General features: G+C 45.8%; 1 protein-coding gene across 2 annotated transcripts in view; it reads right to left on the reverse strand.

Moving 5' to 3' along the window:
• Window positions 1–6,566: 6,566 nt before the first annotated feature.
• The window catches only part of GID4 (GID complex subunit 4 homolog), a 33,520-nt gene continuing 17,561 nt past the window's right edge, over window positions 6,567–22,525 (reverse strand). Inside the window, exons 4-6 of one of the 2 annotated variants that reach the window (XM_032270715.1) lie at window positions 20,205–20,306; window positions 17,026–17,156; window positions 6,567–7,290 (exon numbers count right to left, since the gene is read on the reverse strand). In XM_032270715.1, the coding sequence (XP_032126606.1) occupies window positions 7,239–7,290; window positions 17,026–17,156; window positions 20,205–20,306 (285 nt within the window). In that variant the 3' untranslated portion in view covers window positions 6,567–7,238. Of the gene's footprint in view, window positions 7,291–10,204; window positions 13,403–17,025; window positions 17,157–20,204; window positions 20,307–22,525 lie in introns of those variants that run through there. The other variant, XM_032270714.1, reaches the window with a different exon arrangement.

Genomic DNA, 22,525 nt, shown 5'->3' on the forward strand with positions numbered 1-22,525 from the left:
AAAAAAAAAAAAAAAAAAAAATGGGCAAAGAGCTTGAATTGAAATTTCTCCAAGGAAAATATACCTGAGGAGTGAGTGTTTAATGGGTGCTGAGTTCCAGTTTGGGAAGATGAAAACGTTCTGGAGACACAGGGTGGTGATGGTTGTGCAACAATATGAATGTCTTAATGCCACTTAACTGTGCCCTGAAAAATGGTTAAGATGGTCAATTTCATGTATATTTACATCTATTTTACCACAACGAAAGTAAATAAATAAAGCATTTCAGAAGAAATTCTGGCAAAGTAACTGGGGGCAAATCTGGACCTTGTTTGTAATCACAGTCATCGAATCGGGACAGTATTCCTTGCTCAGATTCATTCACTTATGTAACAATACTGGCTCCGTGTTAGAGAAAAGCTTGTTTGCTTGAATATAATTCTGCTTAGCTTAAGTTTATAGATTTTTCATTTGAAACAGCCTCAGGAAAACAGGACCTTCAATAGAGATAAAAGAAAATACGCAGACCAGCTGCTCTAGGAACAGGCTGACCGGCCCGATAAGAACAGCTCGATGGTGCCTGCAGACGCCCACAAGACATTGACCAAGGAAGTAACAATTAACTGCCCGCCTGAGACCGTGTACATTTCACAAGAACGCTTTGATCATCATTTGTACTCCCCTAATTTCCCTGAAAACTCTTCATCCGGAGATAGAACTTGGAGAGGTAGACTTCAGACAAATTCGCTGCCTCCGACCACAAGATTTCACCAAAGCTTGTTTCTTGAATTTTGTTAGTTTCTTTTACTTTACTTTTCTTTCTTTTTTTTTTTTTTTTTTTTGAGACAGGGTCTCATGTAGTCACCCAAGCTGGCGTGTAGTGATGCAATCTCAGCTCACGGCAACATCCACCTCTCCAGCTGAAGGGATCCTCCTGCCTCAGCCTTCCGAGTAGCTGGAACCTCAGGTGTGCACCTGTCTATTCAAATTAAACTGGCTACTGGAACTGTTTGGCTGCTCAGCTGGTGTCAGGTAAACACAACTCATGCGTCCTCTAGATAAATAAATGAATGGGACACCAGTCCTGTCCCCAGGAAGCTCAGAGCTTGGCTGGAGAGTTAGATAAGTGAACAAAAAGACAGGAAGTCAGCAAAAGATAGACTGGGCATAACCCTAGGGTATGTGAGAATCATTGCATTATTAGTATCATTATTATTATTTGGAGCTTGGGTCTTACTCTAGTGGCCAGGCTAGCCTCAAACTCCTGGGCTCAAGAGATTCTCCCAATTTAGCCTCCAGAGTAGTGGGGACTATAAGCACAAGCCCAAGCCACTGTGCCTTTTTTTTTTTACATAGTCGTGCTTTGTTGCCCAGGCTTGACTGGAGTGCAGTGGTGCAATCTCTGCTCAATGCAACTTCGGCCTCCTGGGTTCAAGCGCGTCTCCTGCCTCAGCCTCCCGAGTAGCTAGGATTACAGGTATGTGCCACCATGCCTGGCTAATTTTTGTATTTTTAGTAGAGACAGGGTTTCACCAGGTTGGCAGGGCTGGTCTTGGACTCCTGATCTCAAGTGGTCTTCCCGCCTCGGCCTCCCAAAGTGCTGGAATTACAGGTGTGAGCTGCTGCACCATCGACACCCCTGTTCCCTGAAGCCTGGGCATTCACCAAAGGTACATGCTACCATGTTGGGACAGGCTGTGGGGAGCATGTTGCACATCTGATGAAAAAGTTCATTTTGCTGAGTGTGGTGGCTCATGCCTTTGATCCCAACACTTTGGGAGGCCAAGGCGGATGGATCACTTGAGATCAGGAGTTCAAGACCAGCCTGATCAACATGGTGAAACCCAGTCTCTACTAAAAATACAAAATTAGCCAGGCATGGTGGCGGATGCCTGTAACCCCAGCTACTTGGGAGGCTGAGGCAGGAGAATCGCTTAAACCTGGGAGGTGGAGGTTGCAGTGAGTCAAGATCGTGCCATTGCACTCGAGCCTGGGCAACAAGAGCAAAACTCTGTCGAGAGAGAGAGAGAGAGACAGAGAGAGAGAGAGAGAGAGAGGAAAAAAGAAAATGTTTATTTTTATTTATTTTCATTTTTGAGACGAAGTCTCACTTTGTCACCCAGGCTGGAGTGCAGATCTCAGCTCACTGCAACCTGTGCCTCCCAGGTTCAAGCAATTCTCCTGCCTCAGCCTCCCGAGTAGCTGGGACTACAGGCGCATGCCACCACAACCAGCTATTTTTTAAATATTTTTAGTAGAGAGGGGGTTTCACCGTGTTAGCCAGGATGGTCTCAATCTCCTGACCTCATGATCCACCCACCTCGGCCTCCCAAAGTGCTGGAATTACAGGCGTGAGCCACTATGCCTGGCCAAAAATGTTTATTTTTACCAGGCATGGGGCATTTTTTGAAGGTTGACTCTGACCCAGGAAAAAGAGCTTTTTTTTTTTTTTTGGAAACAGGGTCTCATTCTGTCACCTAAACTGGAGTGCAGTGACACAATCTGCAGCCTTGAACTCCTGGGCTCAAGTAATACTCCCGCCTCACCCACCTGAGTAGCTGGGAGTACAGGTATGCACCACCACACTCGGCTAATCTTTGTATTTTTAGTAAAGACTGGGTTTTGTTTATTTGTTTTAAATAGAGATAGGTTCTCACTATATTGCCCAGGCTGGTCTCCAACTCCTGGATGCAATCAATCCTCCTGCCTTGGCTTCCCAAAGTGCTAGGGTTTTTGTTTTTTTTTTGAGACAGAGTCTCACTCTGTCACCTAGGCTGGAGTGCAGTGGTGCAATCTTGGCTCACTGCAACCTCTGCCTCCTGGGTTCAAGTGATTCTCCTGCCTCAGCCTCCCGAGTAGCTGGGATTACAGGCGTGTGCCACCACGCTCAGCTAATTATTGTATTTTTAGTAGAGATGGGGTTTCACCATGTTGGCCAGGCTGGTCTCAAACTCCTGACCTCAATAGATCCACTCACCTTGGCCTGAGCCACCACACCCGGCCCCAAAGTGCTAGGATTATAGGCACGAGCCACTGCGCCAGGCTGAGACTGGGTTTTGCCATGTTGCCCAGGCTGGGAAAAGGAGCATTTTAATTCTGATTGGTGCACATTTCATTAAGGCTGCAGTAACCTCAGACATCTGGAGTCTAGCAGTGTGTAGGGCTGTTTGTCCCTTTGAACCTAGCTGTGTCTTCTGTGATGAGTTAACATCTGAGGGCTTTAGACCTCCTAAATGTTGTCTTCATTCTTACGGGAAGCTTCAAGCCCCAGCCCGTATGGAACAGGGTTAGGCAGAGACAATTGTACGGGGGCCCTCTGCAGGTGCACTGGAGGGATGACTGGCCCCAAGTGGCAGTGGGAAATGGCTCTGTGGTACACTCAGGGTGACCAGGCCCCAGAGTTCATCGTCTTGGGAAATGGCAAATATTCCTGGCCCCCAAGATTGGTAGAAGCTGCCATTTAGATGGGAAAGGAAAGGGGTCTGGGCAAGGGGTCCTTGCGTGGTAACCGGAGAGACTCAAGATGAGAAGGATCTCTCCAGAGTTTCAGCACCTGCAGCCTGAAACACTGACACCCAGGCCCTTTTCTGACCAGGTGATGGGAGAATCCCGATAAGAAACACCCAGTTGTCATTGTCAGCTCCCTTGGCAGGATGCAGGCTGTGAGTCTGATTTGAAATAAGGAATATAAAGTTCATGGGGTAAGATTCCTCCCCACTAAAGAGATGAGCAGCACGGGGTCCAGGAGCATGCATGGTGGATCCTAATGCAGCGTGGATGGCGCGGGTGGGGGGAAAGATCAGGAAACGTGTTCTGGGGAAGCTGGTTCCCTTAGCGAGTAAGGGAGGCAGGGGTTGAAAAGCGGGAATGAGCAGGGCTGGAGGGATTTCCCGTGAGCTCTGCCTGGGGCTTTGCATTTCTGGCAGCCTCTCTGGCAAGCCTGATGGAAGCTGGACAGTCACAGAGGCCTGGTCACACCTGTAGATTCTCCTGAGGGGTCTGGACTTGATCTTGTAGGGAGCAGGAACACATTTAAGGTGGTCTGACCAAATGTGAAGTCTTCTCCCTTCCAAACTTTTTCTTTTTCTTTTCTTTTCTTTTTTTTTTTTTTTTGAGATAGAGTGCAGTGGCGTGATCTCAGCTCACTGCAAACTCTGCCTCCCGGGTTCAAATGATTCTCCTGCCTCAGCCTCCCAGGGAGCTTGGATTACAGGCACCCACCACCATGCCCAGCTAATTTTTGTATTTTTAGTAGAGATGGGGTTTCATCATATTGGCCAGGCTGGTCTTGAACTCATGGCCTCATGATCTGCCCACCTCGGCCTCCCAAAGTGCTGGCATTACAGGCCTGAGCCACCACACCAGGCCCTCAACTTTCTTTTTTTATTTTTATTTATTTATTTTTGTTGTTGTTGAGATAGGGTTTTACTCTGTAACCCAGGCTGGAGTGCAGTGGTGTGATCTCAGCTCACTGCAACCTCCACCTCCTGGGCTCAAGCGGATCCTCCCACCTTGGCCTCTCAAAGTGCTGGTATTACAGATGTGAGCCACCAAGCCCAGCCCCAACTTTCCAGAACTCCGATTCCATCCCTCCTTTGAGTCCACCAGGATCTCCAATTCATTGGTGCTACTATTTTCATCCCCTTGAAGTCTTCTTTCCCTCTGTATCCAGCTCGAATTCCATGGTCTTCACTTACTTCACTCCCTTGCACACACGACAAACTCCCCGACTCTTCGCCCACCTGTACTTGCAAAACTGCAGGCCTCTTCCTACTCTGCACCGGCACCTGGGCTAGGAACGTGTAAATTCCCAGCCACCCCTCCAGGAGACACTGAGCACAGCCCAGTGGGCATGCTTGGCTTCCACATCCATCCACTCTCCCCCTCCTGGACAACCATCTTGCACCTCCGTTCTCCTCAAAGCCCTATACCTCTCCCCCATCCTCATCCTCAGGAGGGTTGTCTGCCTGGCGCTCAAACTCGCTAAGAACCATTGAGGAAATGAGACAAGAACTTCCACAAACTTCCAACTTGCCAGCATTGGGATGCTTGTTCCCAGAAACGAACTCTCGGTGCTTCTGCCTGAGCCACCCCTGTCCTACACATGAACTTTGCGTTCTGCTGGGTCACTTTCAACAGCATGCAAATATGCTACTACACCTCCCTTGGAAAAAGGAAGCAAAACTCTTTCTCTTGCAGGTCTGAATTTTCTAGTTTTGTACAATGCATCCCTACTGTGTCTGAATTAATGGATGGTTATTTTTTAATATTTTCAATGCAACTTTTGTTTTGGAGTATAATTCACATGCAATAAAACACACCATTTTCCAGTGCACAATTCAATAGAGTTCTGGGCAATGCATAGGGCCATGCAGCCACCACCATATTTGACACGCAGAACATCTCCATCACTCCACAAACCCCACTGCCCCACTCAGTCCCCAGCCCAGCGCTGCCCCAGGCTGCCACCCATCTGCTTTATCACGACCAGTTAGACTCGACTTTTCTACAACTTCATCTGAATGGAATCATGCAGCATCTTGTTTTCCGTGTCTTGATTCCCCTGCTCGGCATAATGTTCCAGATTCATCTATGTTGTGTCTATCACTATAGTACATTTATTTTTATTGTCGAGAGGTGTTTCATTATATAGCTGTACTACAATTTATAATAAATGGTTACTTAGACATTCATTAACATTTGGCAATGGTTCCTTGAATATGACACCAAATGCACAGGCAACAAAAGAAAAAAATAGATAAAATTGGATTATATTGAAACAAAAAACTTTTGTGCATCATTAAGGCACTATCAAGAGAGGGAAGGGGCTGGGTGCAGTGGCTCATGCCTGTAATCCCAGCACTTTGGGAGGCCGAGGTGGGTGGTTCACCTGAGGTCAAGAGACGGAGACCATCCTGGCCAACATGGTGAAACCCTGTCTTAACTAAAACTACAAAAATTAGCTGGGTATGGTGGCGCATGCCTGTAATCCCAGCTACTGGGGAGGCTGAGGAAAGAGAATTGGTTAAATTCAGGAGGCAGAGGTTGCAGTGAGCCGAGATTGTGCTATTGCACTCCAGCCTGGGTGACAGAGCAAGACTCTTGTCTCAAAAAAAAAAAAAAATTATATGATCTAGCAATTTCATCTTAGTTACATACCCACAACACTTGAAAGCAGGGATTCAAACAGATACTTATATACCAGTGTTCATAACAGCGTGACGCATAATAGTCAAAAGGTAGAAACAGCCCAAATATTCATCAGCAGATGAATGGATAAAATGTGTTATATACATACAATGGAATACTGCTCCGCCATAAAATAGAAGGAAATTTTGACACATTCTACAAGTGGAAAAAAAAACCAGTCAGAAAAAGATAAATACTGTATGCTTTCATTTCTATAAATGGGGAAATGAAATCATGGGGACAGAAAATAGAATGGTAGTTGTCAGGACTGGGGGAGCAATGGGGAGATAGTGTTTACGGAGTCCAGAATTTGTCTGGGATGATGGAAAAATTCTGGAAACAGCGGTGACAGGAACACAATGTGAATGTACTTAATACCACTGAACCGTACACTTAAGAGTGGTTAAAGTGGTCAATTTTATGTAATTAAAGTTTTACCACAATAAACAAAGCCTCATTACATATAATTTGCAGAAAACCCCTCCCCTGGCAAAACACACACATACACACACACACACACACACACACACACACACACACACAAAACCAACAACCCATTTCTAGACCACTTCCCCTGATAGCTACTTCCTATTTATTTTCTTTCCTTATGCAGCAGAACTCTGCAAGCTACTCACATCAACCTAAAATAAGCAAGAGAGAGACTGACACTCCAAAACAAAGAGTTTATTCGAGAATAGCAAGGGATTGCAATCTGGGGTATATGGGGTTGGGGAAAGGGGAATTAATCTTTTAGAGGTAAAAAGGAGAAGTCCGTATAAGCTGTTTTGAAACAGAGAACACTGGTCACAGGGGCTTCTCACAGGCTCCAGTTCCCCGCTCCCTGGCAGTGTGGCAACTGTGTGAATGGCCAGAAGCCACACTGAGTACACCAACACCACAAGCCTGAAGGCCCTTCTGTCATCTCAGGGCGGGAGGCTCACTTGGTTACGTTCAAAGCTTTCGGTGCATTGGAGTCACCAGGACAGGTTTAAAAACATCGACAGGTTGTGAGGACTGGTCTGGGTGCTGCCTGACATTAAATCAACTCCCATATGCAGTGCGGCCGGGTTTCAGAAGCACTGCTTCAGGTCAAGCCAGTGAGAAGGCATGGAGATGGAGGGGCTGTAGGGCAATTATGGAGAAGAAAGAACCATGACTAATGCATTGAAAAATGAAGCAAGCTGAAAAATCAGAAGGAAAAAAAATGGCAAAAATAAACTTGAATCCAGCATATGTTTCTCTACAAATGAAAAGCCTTACATGTTTTCCCTGCTATGTACAAATAGGGAGTTTCAATCTTTCCATGTTTTGGGGAAAAAATCTGGAGGGAAAAGCTGTTCAACTGCAATCCAATTTTCAGATTTTCAGGACTTTTTTCTTTTTTATGTATATCAAAGCCAACTGCCTATATCATTACCAAGCCATTTTAATGCTTCCCTTCCCAGGTGCAGTTCGGATGAGTGGAGACAGCAATTTTTTTTTTTTTTTTTTGAGACAGAGTCTTGCTCTGTCCCCCAGGCTGGAGTGCAGTGCTGCAGTCTTGGCTCATTGCAACCTCCACCTCCCAGGTTCAAGTGATTCTCCTGCCTCAGCCTCCCGAGTAGCTGGGACTACAGGCATGTGCCACCACACCTGGCTAACTTTTTATATTTTTAGTAGAGATGGGTTTTTGCCATGTTAGCCAGGATGGTCTCGATCTCCTGACCTCGTGATTCCCCCACCTCAGCCTCCCAAAGTGCTGGGATTCAGGTGTGAGCCACTGTGCCTGGCCAGAGACAGCATTCTTATTTATAATTTTCCTTTTGTACTATTTTGCAATCGGTTTTACACTTAAATCTGCACAATTTCTGCTGTTCCTATAGATAGCCTAAAAACAAAGCAAACTAAAGGTTATAAATCAGGAATCTAAGAATTGAGATATGAAAGAGATTTTTGCTATAGCTGCTGCAGACATGTTTTATTTCTGCATCACCCTCAATACCAACAGTGCATTTGCATGCGGCAAGGTTCAGCACATACTTTTTATTTATTTATATTTTTTGAGACGGAATCTCATTCTGCCACCCAGTCTGGAGTGCAGTGGCGAGATCTCAGGTCACTCCAAACTCTGCCCCTCGGGTTCAAGTGATTCTTCTGCCTCAGCTTCCTGAGTAGCTGGGATTACAGGTGTGTGCCACCATGTCTGGCTAGTTTTTATATTTTTAGTAGAGACAGAGTTTCACCAGGTTGGCCAGGCTGGTCTCGAACTCCTGACCTCAAGTGATCCTCCTGCCTTGGCCGCCCAAAGTGCTCGGATTACAGGCATGAGCCACTGATCCCTGGCCCAGTAGATATTTTATAACATTATTACTAAGCAAGAATAACATTTTACATGTTATTCAATTTACAATTATTCTTATTCAATTCACAATGTGCTTTCAGGAGCATCTTCTTGAATCCTCAACAATTCTTTAGTCCAGATAGAGGCTTTCCATTTTCTGGGTGAGAGAAGTTGGGCTCAGGGAGGTTATCTGACACATGAGGGCAGACTAGGACCTAACGTCGACAGGTGGAACCCAGGCCTCCCATGACTTTTCCATTCATAGATGGAAAACAAAACCACCAATAAATGATGTCTTGGCTCTGTGTGGTGGCTCACGCCTATAATCACAGCACTTTGGGAAGCTGAGGTGGATGGATTGCTTGAGCCCAGGAGGTTGAAACCAATGTGGGCAACATAGGGAGACCCCATCTTTAGAGAAATTAAAAAAAAATTATTTCTGCATCACTCTCAATACCAAAAACAGTGCATTTGTATGCAGCAAGGCTCAGGAGATATTTTTATTTACAATTAAATATATATTGGGCGTGGTTGCATGCCTGTGGTGCCAACTACTTGGGAGGCTGATGCAAGATTGCCTGAGCTTGGGAGGCTGCAGTGAACTGCGGTAGCACCACTGCACTGGTAACAGAGACCTTTTCTTGAAAGAGAAAAAGAAACAGTGTCTTAAATCCTGAGTCCAGCACTGTGAACAGTCTATTCTTTTCTTGACAACACATCTCATGGGAGAAAAAACTTATTATTGTTTAGACAGTATGAGATCGGAAAATACACACAACAGGGGAGCTTTGCCCTACCACTGATGTAAATTCCCTTAGCATTTCAACTTGCTTAAAATTTAGACCTACATTTCCTCAAAACCTCAGTGATGTTTCCAGCCATGTTCCTTCATGCCTCTATAGCAGAATGGTTTGTCAGAATGAACTGTAACAGGGCCGGGCACGGTGGCTCACACCTGTTAATCCCAGCACTTTGGGAGGCCGAGGTGGGCAGACCACGTCAGGAGATCAAGACCATCCTGGCCAACATGGTGAAACCCCATCTCTACTAAAAATACAAAAATAAGCTGGTGTGGTGGTGAATACCTGTAGTCCCAGCTATTCGGGAGGCTGAGGCAGGAGAATTGCTTGAGCCCAGGAGGCGGAGGTTGCAGTGAGCCAAGATCGTGCCACTGCACTCCAGCCTGCTGACAGAACGAGACTCCATCTCAAAAAAAAAAAAAAAAAAAAAAAGGAAGGAACTGTAATGGTTGACTTAGGGATCTTGTTGTTTGGGGGCCCAAGTGCCTGTGCTTTGGGACCTAGGCATCTCCTCTGAGGACCACAGTCACAGTGTCAAGAGCAGACCAACCACATTGCCTATCCCCACACCAGACCACAAAGCAGGCTTTGGACAGATACCTCTGCCTGCATATTTTCTCTGTGCTAAACAGAAATATAAACCCTTCACATATGCAGAAAAACAAATATGCTTCCACATTTCTGAAGAAATACAGAAATTAACAAATGGAGCTCAAATAGAAGTGTTGAGTAGCTGAAAACATTCAGAATGAAAAGGAAGGAGCAACCAGACCACTGCAACAGTTACTCAGAGCGGGCCTTGGCTTGCCCAGGCCCATGGAGGTCTCTGGCTGGCCGTGGCGAGCTCCACAGCCACAGGCCCAGAGAGGACTGGTTTCCTCTAATGGAGATGCTTTGGTTTAGAAATAGGACAAACTCACTGCTTAAATACCTTTATTATTTTTTAAAAATTATTTGGACATTGATAGCTCTGCAAAATACTTCTCCCATCCCAAACCCTCAAACTCTTTCCACATGTCCTCCATAAAGAAACAAAATAGTTATACTTTGCACCCATTCAAGTCTAATTTTTAAAAACATTTAAGATTCAAAATCAAATATTTTTTCCCCCACAACTTGTTAGTAATTTTAAACCACAATGCAACATACTTAATGGCATTTCTTTTTAAAAATTAGCTTATCAGACTATTTTATGAGAAAAAAAATCAATTCAAGGCCTTAGTGAGAATATTATATTCTCTGTTTCTGAAAGCAAAAGACATTGAAAACCCCTTTGCTCCTCTGAGTTTGTGATTTCAACATAACCAGTAAAACCAGCACACAGATGGACTTCCTACTTAACATCAGGCATTGCTTTGTTACTTTGGGACCACAGCTGAAATGCCATCTGAACTTGAAAGGGTGGGTGGGTGGAAGTCCAGCAAAGAAGAGGGTCGAGTCTGGGGACAGCAGAATGGAAGCTTTCTGAGCAGTGGAGTAAGAACAGCCAAACCCCTAGGATCCCACCTCGTGGCAGGCGTGTTTAGGGTGGAAGACAGTAGAATATCTGCAATCTGCACTAATTTCTTAAAGATGGATACAAGTGTCAACCAAAAATATTGCACATAGTTTCAGAGGCATGTAAACCACTGAGAAGGTTCAGGAAAGCATAACTAGAGATGAAGAGAAATCCCCAAAGTTCCTTCAGGAATACAGAGAAAGAAGTTGATATTGATCATTCAGGATTACTAAGAGGTGGAGGAAAAATCCTTAATCCCTTCCCTATCCTCAGCGGGCAGAGCTAACCAATCTCATAGATGTCTCTGAAGGATCTAGTAAAGGTATCACTTCTTCATTTTTCCCAGTGCAATGGGTGCACTTCATTACCTGGGTAAAAAAGGGAAAGAAGGAAAAAATCCTGCAATAGGACCTGCCTTGTTTGTCTAGAACACAGAACTGTTTGCAAATAGCCCTTCCTGCCCACTCAAACCACTACTCGGAGCCACAGCATAAGCCCTGGATGAGCTCCAGGGATGACTTCTGGACTCAGTGCTCCAAGGGGGCGCCTATATTCCTCACAGGCCTGGAAAAATGCAGAAGGTATGGACTCACATGCCATGAGGGGAGGGCTGAAGAGAGTGAACGGCACGAAAGGCAGAAGGACAACAGGACAGCCCCATGGCCTTCTTCACTCGTCCATCAGCTCAGTCAAGGCCACAGTAAGCATCTCCTCGTGTGAGCAGCTGGGCTTGACCAGAGCCAGCCCTTCTGATACCTTGTTGAGTTTTAAGATAGAGGAAACTGTTCCAACTCATCTCTGGGAATAAATTATTTCTCCCTTTAAGTTATCAGGCCAACTTTTTAGGGTTCCAAAGCCCTGACCTTACTGAATGGGTGGGTTGCCCCTCTGTACACAGTCCTGGGATTACAGATTTTAGATATCACAAGTGCCCACTGGCTACTTTCCCAAATTCCTCTCCCTTAAGGCTTCCCCTAACATTCAATCTCAGTAACATACAGTACATATGTCAATAAAATGAAAGTCACTTCTTAAGAATAAAGTTTCCCACTGCTCGTCTCACTGAAGGGCTTCATGTTCTCTTACGCCGCCCGCCTGTGGATATGCAGCCTCCAGGTTGCTTTGCTCCTGGGGGTTATCATGCAATCTTGTTTTTAAAGCTTTTCCTCTTGTATTCAGAGTAAGTCTTGTAAACCACCAGAAAATGCCAATTCCCCAAAGCCCTGCCCATATTTGTGGGCTACAACTGATGCCAACCTATTAAGCTTTTTCAACATTTTAAAAAACAAAACACCACAAACACACACACACACGCACGCACGCACGCACACACACACACACTTTGGCACGTGAGCCTCGAGTTATTTGAGCGTGTTCATGTTTCCCACCCCTTCCCCTGTCCCAACATTTCAGAGTCACTGTTTTCGGAGAACGACGGCCCCTTCTGCCTCATGGAAGGTCGCCGCCAAGCACTGCTGTTTTGAGTAGCAAAAGGAGGAGGCACGAATGCTAAACTGGCCCCAAAAACAGTTCTTGTGTTGAGCACTATAATTTATGCAATGCTGCAAAACTTTTGTACCAGGATGACTAGTTTCAAAACTGCTGGTTGATTAAATATACATATACATATAGATATCGATATAAAAATTACTAAGTCAACATTTGTTGTTTTCAATGTGAAAACGATAAAATGTAATTCTGAATAATTGTGCATTCGCCATAGGGTCCTCGTTAAAGGGACCATAAAAATAATTTTGTAATAAAAAACTCTTATTTTTAAGTTTAGTATTGCCCTCAAGTTCAAAAGTTTGGAGCAAATGTACTGAGTAAGCAGGACTGAAATCTGTACCTGCCAGGGATCTGGAAGCCTTAAATGTAGTGATCCCTGATGGCAGGCCCAGGGAACCTGACAGCCACTCACTAGCTCTGTGCTGTTAACAGCACAGGGCTCAGCAGTGCGCGCTGACCCGTGACACAATCAGCACTGAAGACTGAGGCGGCCCAGCGGGGACCGGTACCTCCACTTCTCGAGTCGTATCGGTGGCCGATGCTGCTGCAGCTGCAGCTGGCCAACTCCCTGCACAGAGCTCTCGGGGGCACAGAGGTGCTGGGGCTCTGCCTTCTCTTGAGCTACCAGACAAAGCAACGGGTGGGGGGGGGGATGGAGGGCCTGGGGACCACTGAGCACCAAGGCTGAGGGTGATCCAGCAGCAGACCTACTCGGCTGGAGGCGGGACAGAGGAAGGAATGGGCATTTCAGTGATGTACAAGTTAGCTGTGCAGGAAGGAAAAGTGCGTTTAAGGGAGCGTAAAAACAGGTGAAGACCAAACTGCCACTGAGGGGAGGAAGAACGAAGACTGCTCCCTCCACCTGCCCCACGGGCCAGCCATGCTCCTTGGATTCTGTGGGTTAACATTCATGCTTTGTGATGCGAGTCTGCTCGTGAAGAAACAGGAACACACTTCTCCTGGTTCTGGCAGGTACACAATTTTCTCGGCAAAGTTCTTTTTTGCCAAGTTCAGTTTTATTTGGTTGCTGTTCTGAACCGTTGTCACCGGAATTCATAGATGGGTGCACTGTGTTCAGGAACATGGGTTAGATTGAGGGACTGATACCTGCAAGGGGGAGGAGACAGAAGTGGGAGGTAGTCATCTAATGCACCCTGAGCCAAGGACATTAGCAACCCCCACAGAACTAGAGCACCTGACAAGTCACATACTTGGACTGAAATGCACATTTCATTTTCCATTTCTCAACTGAACCTAGTCTGATTTCTTTCTTTATTTGGTTAATCCTCCTGAACCATGCACAAGATGAGTTTTTTTTTTTTTTCATTCTGCTCTAATCATGAAGTAACTATGGTATATCTTATATAAAGGAGAACCCAATAAGCTCTAGGAGAAGATGTAGACCCACACCCCAGCCCTAACCGCACTGGCTGCTCTGCCCCCTCCTAATGTAGCATGTCATGCCAGGCTACAATATCCTAAGGACTTTATGGCTAGGACAGGCATATCCCAATTCTCATGGTATCTAAGGAGAGCTTAGAAAATTTAATTTCACTACTGCCTTCAACTGTATTTTATCTTTCATTTAAATTTTCTCACTTTCCTAGGTACGGTATTAAGCTCGGAAAATACTAGTGAGATCTAAGGTGTTTGCCTCCCCTGTTGGCAGGTGCTCCAGGGAGTCATGCAGAGGGAGGAGAAACAGAGGCAGACAATCCACACGCTGGGACGACAACCCCAGGCACATTTAGAGTCAATGCCTGGCATGGAGCGTGAAACAACACAGGAAAAAGCAGTTTATTTCTTACCAAAAACGAATTATCAGGGAAGAAATATGCATTAGCCATCAAGAATATGCAAATTAAAGCAACAATGAAATACTGCTGCACAACCACTAGGGTAGCTATAATTATAGAGACATGATAACAAGTGCCGGGGAGGATGTGGAGAAACTGGAACCCTCGCACACTGCTGGTAGGAATGCAAAATAGTGCAGCTGCTGTGGGAGACAGTTTGGCAGTTCCTCATAAAGTTAAATATAGCATTACCGTATGACCTAGCAATTTCACTTCTAGGTATATGTCCATAGTAATTGAAAGCAGGAACTCAGATATACCCATGCCTATAGCAGCATTATTCACAATAGCTAAAAAATGGAGGCAATCTACATGTCCATTAAATAATGAATGGATAAATAAAATGTTGTATATAGCTACAATGGAAAATTAATTAGCAATAAAAAAGAAGTTCTGATACTTGCTACAAAACGGATGAACCTTCAAAGGATTATGCTAAGTGAAAAAAGCCAGAGGCAAGGGCCGCATTTTGTAGGATTCCATTTATATAAAATATCCGGAAGAGGCAAAGCTATACACACAAAAGAGAAAGACTAGTGGATGCCCAGGGCTCAGAGGGGATGAGGAGTTGGGGATAATGGCTAAGGGGTATGGAGTTTCCTCTTGTGGTGATGAAAATGTTCTAAAATTGAGAGTTACACAACTCTATTAATATACTAAAGACCATTGACTTGTACACTTAAATTTTTTTTTTTTTGAGACAGTCTCGCTCTGTCACCTAGGCTGGAGTGCAGTGGCATGATCCCAGCTCACTGCAACCTCTGCCTCCAGGTTCAAGCGATTCTCCTGCCTCAGCCTCTCGAGTAGCTGGGACTACAGGCATGCACCACCATGCCCAGCTAATTTTTGCACTTTTGGTAGAGATGGGGTTTCACCATGTTGGACAAGCTGGTCTCAAAAGCCTAACCTCAAGTGATCCACCTGCCTTGGCCTCCCAAAGTGCTGGAATTACAGGTGTTAGTCACCATGCCTAGAAGACTTGTACACTTTAAATGAGTGATGTATAGTATTCAAATAATATCTCGGTAAAGCCATTATTTTATTTTTTTGAGATGGAGTCTCCCTCTGTTGCCATGCTGGAGTGCAGTGGCGTGATCTCAGCTCACTGCAACCTCCGCCTCCCAGGCTAACACAATTCTCCTGCCTCAGCCTCCCAAGTAGCTGGGACTACAGGTGTTTGCCACCACGCCCAGCTAATTTTTGTGTTTTCAGTAGAGACAGGGTTTCACCATGTTGGCCAGGATGGTCTTGATCTCTTGACCTCATGATTCGCCCACCTTGGCTTCCCAAAGTGCTGGGATTACAGGCATGAGCCACTGCGCCCGGCCATTTTTTTTTTTTTTTTTGAGATGGAGTCTCATTCTGTCGCCCAGACTGGAGTGCAGTGGTGCGATCTCAGCTCACTGCAACCTCCACCTCCCAGGTTCAAGCGATTCTCCTGCCTCAGCCTCCTAAGAAGCTGGGACTATAGGTGCGTGCCACCACTCCCGGCTAATTTTTGTATTTTTAGTGGAGATGGGGTTTCACCATGTTGGCCAGGGGGTCTCGAATGCCTGACCTCGTGATCTGCCCACCTCGGCCTCCCAAAGTGCTGAGATTACAGGCGTCAGCCATTGCACCCAGCCCAAAGCTGTTATTTTTAAAAAGGATTGTAAAAAGTTTTACAAAGTCGCATGAAAACAATTACTGAAAGCCTAAAAATCATGGTTGCAGGGCTAGCATTTATTGCAAATGTAATTTTGTTACCACTGAACAAAGAGTCTAGGATAGGATCACTTCACATACACCAAAGTGTGAAATACTGGAAAGGAAAGACAAAATTTTTACTTTCAGAGAGGAAATCAGGCATTTTATCATATGGTTTGCCCTCTGGGGATAGCAAGGTGCTTAAAAAGCAGCAAGGAAGGCTGGGCGTTGTGGCTTAACCCTGTAATCCCAGCACTTTGGGAGGCTGAGGCAGGTGGATCACCTGAGGTCAGGAGTTCGAGACCAGCCTGGCCAACATGGTGAAACCCCATATCTACCAAAAATCCAAAAAAACTAGCCAGGTGTGGTGGTAGGCGCCTGTAATCCCAGCTACTCAGCTACTCGGGAAGCTGAGGCAGGAGAAGTCACTTGAACCCAGGAGGTGGAGGTTGCAATGAGCTGAGATTGTGCCACTGCATTGCAGCCTGGGCAATAGAGGGAGACTGTCTCAAAAAAAGAAAAAGGCGACAAGGAGACAGGAGAATCCCCCACAAGGTGGCAAAAGTTAGCACTGAGGCAGAGTTCAGTCCTTTACCATGGGTGATGCACTGGGTGGGACTGTCCTCTCACAGGCCTCCAAGGCACGAGCCGGAAATCAAGTGCATGTCGGACCAACTCTAAGGAATGCAGCCACAACATTTCAAAGGCTGCTGACAGCAAAATTCACGTTTTAGTTACTAATTCAATTTGCAAGGATTAAATAAAAGCCAGTGAGATTGAGATAAACATTGCCAAAAATACAGTATTGCTTAAAAGTGCTTAGAAATGAGTTCTTTCACCCATACTTCATTTTCATCTCATTTACTCTGCTCTGTGGATAGGGATAAGGCCCTATTGTGAGATCACTTAAATAAGCTCTCAGCACCGGAGAATCACTCGAACCCAGGACGCAGAGGTTGCAGTGAGCTGACATAATGCCATTGCACTCCAGCCTGGGCAACAAGATCAAAACCCCATCTCAAAAAAATAAAATAAAATAAAATAAATTTTTTAAAAAGTTCTCAGCATCCAAATAAAGCACAGAAGCTATACAGAGACAGTCTAAGATACTGCTTTTGGGTGTGAAGAGCCAAGGGAGAGCCAGCGGGGCGGAAGCCCTCCCCGCGGCCTGTGCTCTGGGGTCCTCACCATTCTGAACTCCTATGGTAGTAGTAGCCCTCTATGGAGGCTGCTGACTTCTGAAAGCAGATGTAGTAGAACCCGGCAAAGGAAGCACCACTGATGTCTTTGATCGTGTGGTCTGGGACCAGAAACTGTTCCTGCACACAGATGAAGAGGGTCAGTAACAGACAGCATTCTCTGACCACCCAGGGGGCCTCCCTGTTAAGCATCAGGGGGGTTCTAAGGACCACTTGAGAAAAATATAGGACCTCACAGTCTAACCTAGACTTGCTGGATGACGGCAGGCCCTTGGGCTCTCAACTAGACTCCTGAAAAGCATAGATGTGCTCCTGGAGTATTCTATATACTAAAGCAGCAAACTATGCCTTGAGCTCATTAGGATCAGCAATTCAGAGAGGGTACCATAGCCAAAACATCTAATACATAAATCAATACCTACTTACCTGCCTGTCTACCTGCCTCTCTATCTTTCAGAGACCAAAGACAACCAACCTGGGAACAGTTAAGTTTCTGTTCCAGTTCCCAGGATCTACTGCCAGATGCTTAATAACATCTACAACAGTGAGTTGCTTCTCTAGATCTGTAGACCATTCTGAGTGCAGAGCAGCTGCCGGCAGTTCCTGTGACAACCCCTCCAAGAACTTGACGCCTTGTCAAAAGCAGTCAGAACGGTATTGTTCTTGACCAGGCGCCTTTGGAGAGAGGCAAGCTTGCCACCTCTCCTGGAGCTGAAGGCCAGAAACCCACGTCCTGGCACCCATTTTTCCTGAGAGATGAGGTAAGAAGCTCCAGGGCCTCAGGTGGTCTACTAAACGCCCACAGACGAGCCACCTTGAGACATTCTTTGGAGGCAAAACAACTCCATTGTTTTTTTTGTTTGTTTTTTTTGAGACGGAGTTTTGCTCCTGTTGCCCAGGTTAGAGTGCAAGGGGGTGATCTCGGCTCGCCGCAACCTCCGCCTCCCGGTTCAAGCGATTCTCCTGCCTCAGCCTCCCAAGTAACTGGGATTACAGGCACCTGCCAACGCACCCAGCTAATTTTGTATTTTTAGTAGAGATGGGGTTTCTCCATGTTGGTCAGGCTGGTCTCGAACTCCCAACCTCAGGTGATCCACTCACCTTGGCCTCCCAAAATGTAGGGGTTACAGGCATGAGCCACTGCGCCCAGCCTTCCATTGCTTTTTAAACAAATTTAAGACACTCTCCCATTCCTTATTCAACTTCTAAAATTGTGGCTTTTAAAATTAATTTTAAAATCCAGGCTGGGTACGGTGGCTCACGCCTATAATCCTGGTACTTTAGGAGGCCAAAGTGTGTGGATCACCTGAGGTCAGGGGTTCAAGGCCAGCCTAGCCAACATGGTGAAGCCCCATCTCTACTAAAGATTACAAAAATTAGCCAGGCATGGTGGTGTGCAGCTGTAGTTCCAGCTACTCAGGAGGCTGAGGCAGAAGAATCGCTTGAACCCAGGAGATGGAGGTTGCAGTGAGCCAAGATTGTACCACTGCACTCCAGCCTGGGAAACAGAGTGAGACTCTGTCTCAAAAAAATAAATAAAATTAATAAATAAAAAAAATAAAATTCAAACAAGAAACTTCCTTTAACAGGCTGTTTAGTTGTCTTATTTCCCACTAGATGGCAAGCTCATGAGCATATAGCTCTCCATTTACTCTCTGCATCTGGCAACCTACAGGAAGAGTGGTGATTCCTACTTCTTTTTTTTTTTTCTTTGTGAGACGTAGTCTTGCTCTGTCACCCAGGTTGGAGTACAGTGGTGCTGTCTCAGCTCACAGCAACCTCCAACTCCTGGGTTCAAGCGATTCTCCTGCCTCAGCCTCCCAAGTAGCTGGGATTACAGGTGTGCACCACCACACCTGACTAATTTTTGTGTTTTTAGTAGAGACGGGGTTTCACTATATTGGCCAGGCTGGTCTCAAACTCCAGACCTCAGGTGATCTGCCTGCCTCAGTCTCCCAAAGTGCTGGGATTACAGGTGTAAGCCACCATGCCTGGCAATCCCCACTTCTTAAAGTGGTTAGGTATGCAAAGTAAAGACCAGGAAAGGCAACTCAAAATGATTCATCTTTATGAAAGCTGGCAAAATTCTGGCCACGCACGGTGGTTCATGCCTGTAATCCCAGCACTTTGGGAGGCCAAGGTAGGTGGATCATAAGGTCAGGAGTTTGAGACCAGCCTGGCCAAGATGGTGAAACGCCATCTCTACTAAAAATACAAAAATTAGCCAGGTGTGGTGATGGGCAGCCTGTAATCCCAGCTACTTGGGAGGCTGAGGCAGGAGAAACCCGGGAGGTGGAGGTTGCAATGAGTCAAGATTGTGCCACTGCACTCTAGCCTGAGCCACAGAGCAAGGCTCCATCTCAAAAAAAAAAAAAAAAAAAAAAGAAACAAAAAAAAAGAAATCTGGTGGCAAGATTTCAAGATCAAACAGCTTTTTTCCTACAGACTGGGGACTAGGGGTTGGAGGTGGGTGTATGTTCTCAAAGTTATTTAACAAACTGGTTTCCTGATTTTGCTATTCTGGGGCTGTAAATACTGCGTTATCACAGCGAGGAGCACAAATGACCTTGCAGCTAAAAGCCAATCCATCAGCTCAGCCAGGTGGGGCTCTCTGAGGGCTGCTGGGTAAAAAACCCACGTTCCATTTCTAGTCCCTCATTTCCTGAGCTGGAGGGAAGTAGAGGAGGTAAGACTTTCCTGAGCTCTGGGAAATGGATGTGGTGGAGGAGACCTGTCTTATGCATGGTGTTTAAGCCCATAGGGGGATCCAGGTACAACTGATGACTAAGTTCAAAGAAAGTTTGGCTCTGCCTTGAATCCACAGAATACGTGGAGTAATTCAACCTGGGAGTTTAACAAGATTCTTGGGTGGGAGAAAAAAAAGGGAGAAGACATGTCAGAGGCAGCCACCTAGGCCCGAATCCACTTGCTGTCTACCAACAGCACATCGAGGGGGAGCTGTCTCGGACATCAGCAGTTAACCAGTACATGCCCTGAAGCTGTGCCCACTTTTTACAGGCATGCGAAGACCCTGCCATGAAGACCTTCCCATGACAACAAACTGTGACGAGCACTGGACACGGGGAGCCCTTGGTTAGAGTGGATATGTAGGTACAGTACAGGGCCAGGTGTTCTGGGAGTCTGGGGGGCCACCTGGCGGGACCTTACCTTCCACCTCATGAAGACGTAGTCCCCATTCTTCAGCTCTTCATAATCAAAATCATCTGAGTTAAATGATTTTGCATACTGATAAAAAGCCAGAAACTTGCCCTGAAAGCAGAAAAGAGAGTATGCTAATTGGCTGAAAGGAGAGGCTGCTCTCAGAACTATCCTTATGTGCCCAGGTACACTCAACTTCCCAAGGCACAACAGGTAGGGACACGGCTCCCAAAAGGGCAGCTAAGGCCAAATAACAGATGGGGTCCTATGGTCGCCCCAGTGAATGCAGACTCAACCCTGGGGCAGATACCTGGACTCCAGCTGAGGCCCCACTGCCCTACGCCTGCCTTGTTAATATGGCCAAGGAAAAGGCCAAAGGATGGAAATGGTGAACAGACAGACAAAACAAACAGATGAAAGCTAGGAACAATTAAAGAGAAGATCTCTGCAAGTAAATCCAAAGTAGCAAAAAAAGCCATGCAGAACAGCTTAGAAACAGCCTGTTCAGCCTCAGAGAAGAGGCTTTGTGAAGCTTGTGTCTCTGCATGACCTAGGGGCTTGGGCCAGCTAGCTAAGTAGACACTAGAAACACGTGATACCCTTGTCCTTCGATACCTGTGAGGGATTGGTTCCAGGACCCCCATGAATACCAAAATCTGCAGATGCTAAAGTCCCAGATATGAAACAGTGCAGTATTTGCAGATAACCTACACATATCCTCCCCTATACTTTATAGCATCTCTAGATTACTTGTAACACCTAATTCAATGTAAATACTAAGTTATGACACTAGTCACTTATAACACTAGTTGCTTATAACACTAGTTACTTATAACACGTAATTCGATGTAAATACTAAGTAACAATAGTGGTTATGCTGTATTGTTCAGGGAAAAATGTCAAGAACAAAAAAAATCTATACATGGTCAGCTCAGATGCAATTGTTAATTTTTTTTTTTTTTTTTTTTGAGACGTAGTTTCACTCTTGTTACCCAGGCTGGAGTGCAATGGCGCGATCTTGGCTCACCGCAACCTCCACCTCCCGGGTTCAGGCAATTCTCCTGCCTCAGCCTCCTGAGTAGCTGGGATTACAGGCACGTGCCACCATGCCCAGCTAATTTTTTGTAGTTTTAGTAGAGACGGGGTTTCACCATGTTGACCAGGATGGTCTCGATCTCTTGACCTCGTGATCCACCCGCCTCGGCCTCCCACAGTGCTGGGATTACAGGCTTGAGCCACTGCGCCCGGCCAATTTTTTTTTTTCAAATATTTTCAAACTGTGGCTGTTTGAATCCACAGAAGCAGAACCCAAAGGCTGACTCTATGGTTCATTTACAAGCGGCGATTGAGAATAGGTTACAAAACTGTATCTTATGATCCCATTTTTTAAAAAAAAGACAAAAAACAAGTATACACTGTTCAGGAAGAGGTTAACAGCTATTTTAGTTTTAGGTGTTGCCACAGATGATTCCTTTTCCTCCAGCTTTTCTATTTTTTTTTTTTTGAGACGGAGTTTTGCTGTTGTTACCCAGGCTAGAGTGCAATGGCGCGATCTCGGCTCACCGCAACCTCCGCCTCCTGGGTTCAGGCAATTCTCCTGCCTCAGCCTCCTGAGTAGCTGGGATTACCGGCACGCGCCACCATGCCCAGCTGATTTTTTGTATTTTTAGTAGAGACGGGGTTTCACCATGTTGACTAGGATGGTCTTGATCTCTTGACCTCGTGATCCACCCGCCTCAGCCTCCCAAAGTGCTGGGATTACAGGTGTGAGCCACCGCGCCCGGCAGCTTTTCTATGTTTTCAAATATTTTTAAATAAGCCTATGTTAATTTTTTTTTATTGCATTTTAGGTTTTGGGGTACATGTGAAGAACATGCAAGACTGTTGCATAGGTACACACATGGCAGCGTGATTTGCTGCCTTCCTCCCCTTCATCTATACGGCATTTCTCCCCATGCTATCTCTCCCCAACTCCCACCCCCGACTGGCATATGTTAATTTGATAAGAAAACATCTTAAATAAAAAATCAGGGCCGGGTGTGGTGGCTCACGCCTGTAATCCCAGCACTTTGGGAGGCCGAGGCGGGTGGATCACAAGGTCAAGAGATCGAGACCATCCTCGCCATGATGAAACCCCGTCTCTACTAAAAATACAAAAAATTAGCCGGGTGTGGTGGCACACGCCTGTAGTCCCAGCTAACTCAGGAGGTTGCAGCGGAAGAATCACTTGAACCCAGGAGGCGTAGGTTGCAGTGAGCCGAGATTGCGCCAATGCACTCCAGCCTGGCGACAGAGCAAGACTCCGTCTCAAAAAAAAAAAAAAAAAAAAA

Source organism: Sapajus apella, unplaced genomic scaffold (genome assembly GCF_009761245.1).
Source record: "Sapajus apella isolate SASKATOON/1434 unplaced genomic scaffold, GSC_monkey_1.0 scaffold215, whole genome shotgun sequence".
Lineage (NCBI taxonomy): Eukaryota > Metazoa > Chordata > Mammalia > Primates > Cebidae > Sapajus > Sapajus apella.